Below are 10,000 nucleotides of genomic sequence, written 5' to 3'. Positions count from 1 at the left end.
ATCGATCGAGAACGAAACAACGTAGTGGAGAAAAGAACGGAGGAGGACAACGGCGAATGCACCCATCTTTTCCATGAAGCTTTCTTCTTTTACCCTACCTCTTCTACCTCCACCTCTATCTCCACTTTCTCCTCCTCCGCCTTTTCTTCCTTCTTCTCCTCGCAGATTGTACTTACTCTCTTTGTACTGGAGAACATTGGAGTGCTTCTCGTGAATGACGACGCAGCGGTAGCAGGATTTCCTGGAACGAAGAGAAAGACGATGTTCCTTTAGTTTAAAGTCCCGCAATGTCCTATTCCCTTCTCCTTCATCCTTCTTGAAGAAGGATCAAGGAATGGTAAGGGAAAAAGAAAAAAAGAAAGAAAGAAAGAAAGAAAGAAAGAAAGAAAGAAAAAAAAGAGGAAGAGAGAAAAAATATAAGGCGCACAATCACGATTATGAAATTTTTCTCGTTCATTTGCGTCGTACTTATCCACCTCGCCGTATCTCGAATTCTTTTCAAGACTATTTGAAAAGTACGACTACACCGAGTGCTATATATATTTTATACTGCATGAATATACTATTAATCGTTCCGAGCATAGTCCATGAAAAAGTCATTAGGAAAATATCTCTCGTAAAGAAAAGAAAAAGAAAAAAAAAATTGAAAAAAAGAAAAAAAAAGGAAAAAAGAAAATAAATAAATAAAAAAGAAAAAGAAATAATAATAATAATGAAGAAGAAAGAAAGAAGAAAGAAGAAGTAGAAAAGGAGATAAGAAAGAAAGAGAACGAAAATCGTGAAATAATTTTGATAAAATTGACAAGAATAAAAGATATTGAAATTCCTGAATAACGATTAATTTAATATTATAATAAAGCGAGGACAAACGAGACACACGATTATACATTTTCTTTCGTCCATGGCCGTATTCCGTGAGGCCGTTTCCTCGGATTTTTTTTTTATCTCGCTCGCCGGCCCGTATCGATTGAACTCGCCCCCGTGGTGAAAAAGGTGGAGAAGGGTGTAGAAGGAGGAGAAAGAGGAGGAGGAGGAGGAGGAGGAGGAGGAGGAGGAGGAGGAGGGTGAAAGCCGATAGAAATCTCCACGAAAACTTGAGGCAACTCGTGTGACACGAGCATTACGCGGAGAAACAACGTCGACTTTCTCTCTCTCTCTCTCTCTCTCTCTTTCTGTCTCCCCTATATACAGGCACACACATACATCTATACATATACACATACAGTCTTCTTCTTCATCTACCACGTACTCACGTCTATCCCCTCCCAACTCCATCGTACTTTCTTTTCCTTACGTGTATATTGCGGGTATTAGAGAAGAACAACGTAACTCCACACGTAACACCACAGCACTCTCTCCACTCTACCCCCAAACCTTCTTTCTCTTTCTTTCTGTCACTCTCTCTCTCTCTCTCTCTCTCTCTCTCTCTCTCATCTTTTTCTTTGACGACGTATCCCAAGCTTTGCCCACTTCTCCTTCCTTTTTCCTCCAAGCTTTTAATCCTTTCCAGACCCGAGGCCAAACTCTACGGGCAGTGCAAAACGGCACACACGAGGAGGAACGAGCCAAGCAACCGTCGGGCGAGGCGCCAGCAAGGCTGCGATATGACACGACGAGAGATCGAAACGATACGAATTGCGAAACAAACAGTACCTCGGCGAGCTCGTCATCCGACCCAACGCCGATAAATTGAAAAATAACGATATCGATATCGAAATATATCCACCCACGTAACTATAGTTATAACTACAGTTATATATACGTATGTCATTGCTAAAGCTATCCTTGCAAAAAAAGGGACAAGATTGAACGAACGATATGGCGGCTTTATAGGATTGATGAAATTTTGAAATTTGCCATCACCTCGATCCGCGAAAACTAACACAACTGAAAAAGAACGATATTCGTTTTCCATCGATTTTTTGTTGTTTTTATTGTACTCGTTATCGTTGTTGTTATTATTATTATTATTATTATTATTGATATATTATTAGTTTGATTGTTTTTATTCGGTAAGTAAGATTACGAAACTCCATAGGAATTCTTTTTATACGTTAAAGATAACTACTACTTACATGTCGACTAAAAGGAATTTGTCCCCCTCATTGTGGAGACACCTGCCTTTACTGGAAAGCTCATTCCTGGATATTACAATCGATTGCCTCACGCCACTTTGAAACCAGGTGCCTTCCCAACGCGGTGGAAACGTACATTCTGAAACAATTTATTGAAAGAACATTAATTTTTCGTCGGCAACAAAACAAAAATAGAATACATCGATATGTTATATCAAAATTTTCAATACTATTTCATTATTTCAAAATAAATATGAATATTTTGTCATTATTACAAATAAATATGAATATATAGAAAATAAATATTAATGTTTTATCATTATTATAAATAAATATGAATATATAGAAAATAAATATTAATGTTTTGTCATTATTATCGATAGAACGACTTTGAAAGCTTATTGATTAAATATAATATATATACATATACATATACATATACATATATATATATATATATATGTATGTTGAAATATTTTCATTTTCTCTTCTCTGTCACTTACGTCGCGGATCCTTCGAAGAACGCGAACAAATATATTCCATCTCCGAGATTCGATTATCCCTGTCACGAAGCCAAAACGGAAGCGTGTTTATATGGAGCTTTCTTGGAAGAAGATTCCGAGGGAAGAAGATAGAGATAGAGGTGACTTAGATGGAATAGAAGCGGGAAGATGAGCGAAGGATCCTGTAATATCCACGATGAAGTAATTTGGGACAAATCGGTACGCGGAGCGAAGACAAAGGTTGTTGGAAGGAGAATGACTGTATATGTGTGTATGTGTATATATATGTGCGTGCATATGAGAGAAGGAGAGATAGAGAGTCGCGGTACCGAGATGAGAATTCCCAAGGTGGAATAATCCCAAGGGCGAGGCGAATTTCCGGGAACTACCGTCGACGTGGAAGGGATACATCCCGGCGAGTTATCGACGATAATCGAAATCCAGGGTAGTCCCTTGTGCCTCGTTCGTTTCCCTATGTTCGCGTCCACGAGTCCAAAAGACCAAAATGCGAGTTGGCTAACGTGTTTTCACATGCACACATATATAAAGACTCATGTACATGTGTATCTTTGTTGTTTTATCAAACAATATAAAGATGAATCAAAGAATCTCAAGATTTCATTCTTCGATAGATTTAAACGATCTGCGATATAATTTTTTGTTTTTTTAAACGTTTAAACTTATATAAATTATTATTCATCATCGTCATATTTTCATTTGAACATTTAGGAGTATTATTAAAGAAGAGAGTGGAAGAAAAAGAAAAAGAACAAAAAAACAAAAAAAAAAAAAAAAAAAGAAACAGAAACAAAAAGAAAAAAACAAAGAAAAGAAAGAAACAAAAAAATTAACTGGTATCGTCGTTAATTCGTCTATGTGGTTGTTCCTTTTTAACTACTTTTCCATTTCTTTTTTATCTTTCGATCCTAGGTGTAAAAGCTGCATGAAAGCATAAGCGAAAACTGTTTATTCGCGGAGGGCGTCCTTCGACGAGCTTAAGTACCTTCTTTTTTCTCATAAAGACGTTTGTACAAACGAAATGGTTTGTTCATTTTTTTAACCACGGGGATGTACTTAACGCGTAGAAAGATGTAAACGGAATAAAGTGGTCATTTACTCTGGAACGTTTTCACGTGTAAAATTGTGTGAGACCGTGACATGGAAAGTGGATGATTTACTGAACGAGTTGAAGAAAGATAAGATAAAGAAAGAAAGAAAGAAAGAAAGAAAGAGAGGGAGGAAAGGGAGGGAGAGGGAGTAATGATAAAAGAATGAAAACTTAAGTACGCGTTTGCTTGTGCTATCGAATTTGAAGAGGTTTTCTCTTAAACTCGCGTTTAAGTAAACATTTTATAACCTTCATAAAAATCCTTCAATTAAATCATCGCATGGATGTTATTATTATTATTTCTTTTTTTTTTTCAACTTTTAACGACATCTTTTAAACGTTCAACGGGATTAAACGATCTTACGTAAATGAAAATTATTTCGAGAATCTCTTTAATCGTATGAATAAAAAATATTTGAATGGAAAAAATGAATGTATGAATGTTTCTCGAATATATATATATATATATATATATATATATATATATATATATATTCCTTTCTTTTTTTTTTCCTTTTTTTTTTTCTCGAGAAAGATAAACGTTCTATTATTTGTCAGTATTAAAGAAGCTTTTATATTTAACATGTCTTTAATGGATCGCTCTTACGTATATATACAAGGAAAAAATATCAAAGTCTATGTTTTCTTCTTTTTCTTCTTCTTCTCCTTCTTCTTTTCCTTCTTCTTCTTCTTCTTTTTATTTTCTACGCGAGAAGACGTCGTCGCACCTTTTAATATTGTTACTTTTTCTTCGTTAAAGCGGATCCTCACGGATGATTGCTTACAATACTCGTGAGAAGAGCCGTTGGAGAAAGAGCTCTTGGTGTTCCTTCTCAAAAGATGCAGAAGGTTTGTTATCGTTTCTTGCGGTAAACTAACAAATAATATTGACTCGTATAATTGCCGATGGCTTTTATCTCTGCGGATTACAGCTTTCAACGTTAACGTTTCTTCGTCATTGTAAGCTAAAGTTTTTGACGTTTACCAATTGCAATAAAAAGTATCTCGAAAAGTATCTCACGATTTTTTTCTTCACTCGGATGTTCATTAAAACAAACAATTACAACAAACTTGAGACTTTACAAGACTATTTTGTTTCTTTTTCTTCTTTTTTTTTTTTTTTTGTGCAAACGTAAGCACGTATGTAGATCGATTTTATGATTACGTGATAAAAATATGAACGTAAATGTCAATATTTTGTAATTCTAATCTCACTTTTATAACGATTTTTAAAAATGATTTTCTCTCTGTTTTCATATTTTTTTTTATATCCTATCTTTTTTGCTTTTTTTTTTTGGAAAAGCCATAGAACTTAGTACGATGTATTTATTGCAGGCGACAAGGTAATTCTCTTATATGTATTCGTAAATAAGTATGTGTACGTAAACGTTATATGCTATCTTAGCATAAGCGATTTATTGAACGTCGATTAGAGGATTTCTAAAAAGCTAAGTCAAGTATACTAAGTCCCGATTTAGTAGAATGATCTTTCATGGAGGAAAAAGAGGGGAACAGATGTACAACATCCCTTGATATAGAATGATACAATCTGTTTATCTAAACGTTTATAATAGCACATAGACAAACATTTTGCGATTGGAATGTCTCGTAATGATTTTCCAAAAGATAATTAAAATTAGAATTAAACGATAAACAATAAATAAATGTTAATAAACTTTTATATATTCAATTTTTATTAATAAATAATTCTATGTGAGAATGTTAGTATGGTCAAATAAATGAAAACTTTGTCTTGGATCATTCATGTAAATCGATTCAAGAAAAATGATATTCTTTAATTAGAACCTGAAAGAATGACTGTCGAAAATCTCGAACGCGAAGGTTCATCGTAATCCAGCGCGTTTGCCAGATCAGGTACATTTCGGAGACGGAATCAATACGACGTAGGCTTGTAGTGCTGTTACTGGAGTGAATCCACCAACAGGCACCCCCTTTCTCTATCCCCTGCGGCATCCTAGTACTACCTCTCTCTCTCTCTCTCTCTCTCTCTCTTTACCCCTTCTATCGTCGTCTCACCAATGTCGACCACCCCCAGGGCATTTATTTATTTCCATGCGGTTCGTATATCGTACGTTGCCTCTCCCGATTTTCGAAGAGAGGGATAGAGAGAGAGAGAGAGAGAGAGAGAGAGAGAGAGAGAGAAGAAGGATGGGTGAGAGAACATCGAGGGAGTGAGTCGCGATTCGTGGCGAAGTCGTAAAATCCGCGGGCGAGACTCGAAATCCGTAATCACAGTTCGCACCAGCCACCGTCCGTGATGGAGGATCTCGCTCTTGAGCGAGAGGGACGAAGGAGAGGGTAGTACTGGTTGTTCGTGCTAGAGGACTCCAAGTAGGGCGAGAAAAAAGGGAGAGTGAGTTCGGCACCCTCGTAGAATTTCCCTACCGCTGGTATTCGATAAAAATGTACATTTCTCTCTCTCTCTCTCTCTCCTCTCTTTCTTTCTTTCTCTCTTTCTCTCTCTCTCTCTCTCTCTCTCTTTCTCTCCGTCTCTCATTTTTTTCTTTTTCTTTTCCCTCTCTTTTTATTTCATTCTGATTATCCTTTTAACCCTTTGACGTTGAAGCGACCGACAGGTGTGACAGGTGACGGCCCAAAGGCGGCTTTATTTTAAATCTTTTTCCTGGATCGTTCGTAGGGGACGATTTTGTTATGGGAAATTTCTCGATGTAGAGTTTTAAAACTAACACGAAACATCGATATATATATATATACATATATATATGAATTTTAAGGTCCTCGTGTAATCAATCGTACGCAATTGTGTTTAAAATTTTTATCAATCGAATTTCAAAATTGTATTATTTATTAGAAATCGATATGCAGATAGCATTACTATAAATTTAGAAAGATCGTACGAATTATGATGATTCCGAGAGTAGGGGAAAATATCTCGTGATTCGAATTATACATTGAAACACGCTGACGTATAATTATAGTGTTTTTATTCTCACGGATGGGACATTATTTTCGTTGTCTTTTTATTCGTCTTCGTTTTCCACCTCTTCTCCTTTCTCTGGTAGTCTAACGACCCCCGCGAGGATATAATTCACCCCTCGAAACGGTCTACAACGTACAGCAGTCCGATAATAATAACACGAACGATAATGATAATAATAATGCGAGAGCTCGTCCCGAAGGGAAAATAAGAAGAAGCTTAGTCCGAAGTCCCTTCGAGCTTGTATGAATGCAAAGTATATCTGTGTATTAAAATACAAAAAGAAAAAAAAAAAAAAAAAGAAAAAGAAAAAAAAAAGAAATAAAAAAATAAAAAATAAAAAGATAAAATAAAAAATATAATAAAATAAAATCAAATAAAAAAGAAACAATATAATGGGAAAAAAAGAGAAGAAAGAAAAGAGACAAGTAGAAAATGATTTCGTATCATGAGAGATGCTTCATTCAAATCTATTGGTCCAGATTTCTTATTCTTTTTAAAAATAAAAAAGAAATCTGGAAAATCTTAAAATACGATCATTTAAATCTACAGACCGTATTTATTCATTATGAAAGTCGGTCAGGTATTAAGAGCAATCTTCAAATCTGTACACGAACTTATAGTCCATCTTTTCTTAAAGAATTTTCCCTTCACGCGTTGATACTAATTGTTCTCACGGACGAGACATTATTTTTCGTAGTCTCCTTATAAAGCAGCTCTTTCGTCTCTTCCAGCTTTCTTCTCTACCTATATACTTCTCTTCCTTTCTCTAGGGAGTTAACGATCCCAAAGAGATCGTAATTCACCCCTCCGAATGGCGGGCGACATCGTACCCACCACTCCCCTTTTCTAAGTTCTCTCTCTCTCTCTCTCTCTCTCTCTCTCTCTCTCAAATTCCCTTTAGTTGGTCGAGTTGTTTCGTGCGGGTCACGTGACCAGAGCCAAAATTTCTTGATTAAGACGATGGCACGCGATCCACGTTGATTATACGCATGTACATATAACATTTATGTACTATATATATATATATACATATATATATATATATATATATATATATATATATATATGTACATATGTTTCTCTATGTCGTTTCATTTCTTAGTTTTTCTTTTTTCTATTTTTTTTCTTTTTTTTCTTTAGTCATTTCGTTCTCCTGTATCTCGTGCCACAATTCCATTTGTTTTTAGAAAAAATGATTGCAAGGACTAACGCAAGTAACGTTAATTGTAAATATAATGCAGAAAGAATGAAAAGGCTTTGTAGAATGAAAAAAGGAAAAAAACGTGATATTATTATTAGTTTTCTTATTTTCAAGGCGGAAATAGAAATTTAGTTGTCAAAAATATCTATAATAACATCGTTGCTATCGGATGAGCATCACTATCGGTTGAATAATCTCTCTATTCAATTTTAATGAAAATTCCTTTTTCTATATAAATTGAATTAGTCTATTCGAATTATATTCCATTTCTTATTTATTTTCTCACAAATTTTCGCCTTTGAGTTGAAGTTTTTTTTTTTTTTTTTTCTTTTGCATTTATTATAAATATCGTTAAATCTTTTCAATTTATCGATATATTCCTTCTTGATTATTTAGCTTTGATAGATATGCTTTGTTCGTACACGTTCTATTACATATGTACGTACGTGTTCGCTTTGATAGTCAATTTTCCGTGATCTGAGCGTTACAGTCGGTTACTGCAGTATTGTAGAATCTTTGACGTCATTGCAGTTATCGTTGACTATATCGGCCTGTCGTTTCTCTATAAATTAGGCCGCACAATAGCACTCGTCGAGAGCCTCAGGGGAGGTAACCGAATGTGATGTTACGGTGTGCCAAAATGACTCGATCTGATCAGAGAGCAACTATCTCGTTAGACATTCTACGTATACATAATTTGAATCGCAAAGTGATATTATATAATATATATATATATATATATATATTATTTACGAATATATATAATATTTACGAACTCGAAATTGAAATCTTCGATATTTGTTATAACAATTGCAACAATAAAATTCGTCATCGTTACTTTTTTATTATTTTTTTCGATCATTCATTTCTTTCGCAATTCAACGACATAAATTCATTCGAAAATCCGAGGTATCTGAAATCTCGTATAGAGAAAAAAAGAAAAAAAGAAAAAAAGGAAAAAAAGAAAAAAAAAGAAAGGGCTTCTCGAACTGACACAAAGACGTAAAACTCGTGGAATGTAGTTGACAAAAAAGCCCTTTTAAAGAATCGAAAAACAACACGACCGGAGATACGAAGTTTCAAATCCTACCCGCCAAAATACTCGCCCGACTAACTATTACCCAGCGTCACGACGCGTCTCGTCGGCACTTTTAATTCCCAGCGTTGAACCGCGCGATAAAAGAGAAAGAGAGAGAGAGAGAGAGAGAGAGAGAGAGAGAGAAGGATAGAAAAACAAGGAAAACGAGAAATACAACGACACCGTGTAAATCTGCTACGTTCTAGCTAGGGTGTCGTATCTCTTTACCTCTTGTTCCCCTCTCCTCTCTCTCTTTCTATCTGTCTCTCTCTCTCTCTCTCTCTCTCTCTCGCTCTCTTCTATCCACTCTATTCGTGTCGAACGATCGCTTTGAAAAGGGTTAACGAATTCGGCAATCAACGGGTATCGCTTTCGATCGCGCCTCGATGTTACACGCATTTTTCGAAGCCTTTTTTCTACTCCCAGGTTTCATCTCTTTCACTTTTTCTCTATCTCTATCTTTTTTTCTTTATAAACCGACGTCCTTCTGATGGTATCAAAATCGTTGATTCCATCAAATTGGTCGAGAAACTACAATCGTCGTTACGTGAAATACAAAATACAAGAGGCTATGGGATAAGAGGGTGACGAAAGGGGTTTGGGGAAATAAGAGGACATTCGAAATTCACGAGGGATTAAATCCTCTCCAAAACCTTTTAAAGCTACTTACGAAGGAAAAACATTTGTTCGTAACGCTTATGAATCGTGAAATTCGAACGTACGAAAAAGAAAACACATTTCTGTTGGTACAATTCACGTATGAACGTTGTTATTTGCTTTTACTTTTTAATTCACTAAAAAGGAGATAGATATTGTTCGATAAATAAATATTTGTATTGTTCTATTTAAGAAAATAAAAACCAAATGAAATCGTTCGAACGTATTACAATTTTTTTTTTTTTTTTTTGGAAACAAATAATAAATAATAATTCATTATTAATACAATGATAAAACAATAATCTGTTTGATGTCAGGTAATTTAATAATTTGGTACGCCAAAGTTATTACGAAAATACGATGCTACCGAAGCTTTTTTTATAATTAAATAAAGAGACAGAGAGAGGGAGAGAGAG

General features: G+C 35.0%; 1 protein-coding gene across 3 annotated transcripts in view; it reads right to left on the bottom strand.

Annotated features, from left to right (window-relative positions):
* LOC124421652 overlaps positions 1-10,000 on the bottom strand; it is a 255,894-nt gene that overhangs the window by 54,614 nt on the left and 191,280 nt on the right. For all 3 annotated transcript variants that reach the window (XM_046957082.1, XM_046957081.1, XM_046957083.1), the window contains 2 exons: positions 2,076-2,214; positions 177-241 (listed from right to left, as the gene is read on the bottom strand). In XM_046957082.1, the coding sequence (XP_046813038.1) occupies positions 177-241; positions 2,076-2,214 (204 nt within the window). The remainder of the gene's footprint in view (positions 1-176; positions 242-2,075; positions 2,215-10,000) is intronic.

The sequence above is a fragment of the Vespa crabro genome, chromosome 2 (genome assembly GCF_910589235.1).
Source record: "Vespa crabro chromosome 2, iyVesCrab1.2, whole genome shotgun sequence".
Lineage (NCBI taxonomy): Eukaryota > Metazoa > Arthropoda > Insecta > Hymenoptera > Vespidae > Vespa > Vespa crabro.
Note: the sequence above shows the minus strand (reverse complement) of the source record. Positions and strands in the feature narration are given on the sequence as shown.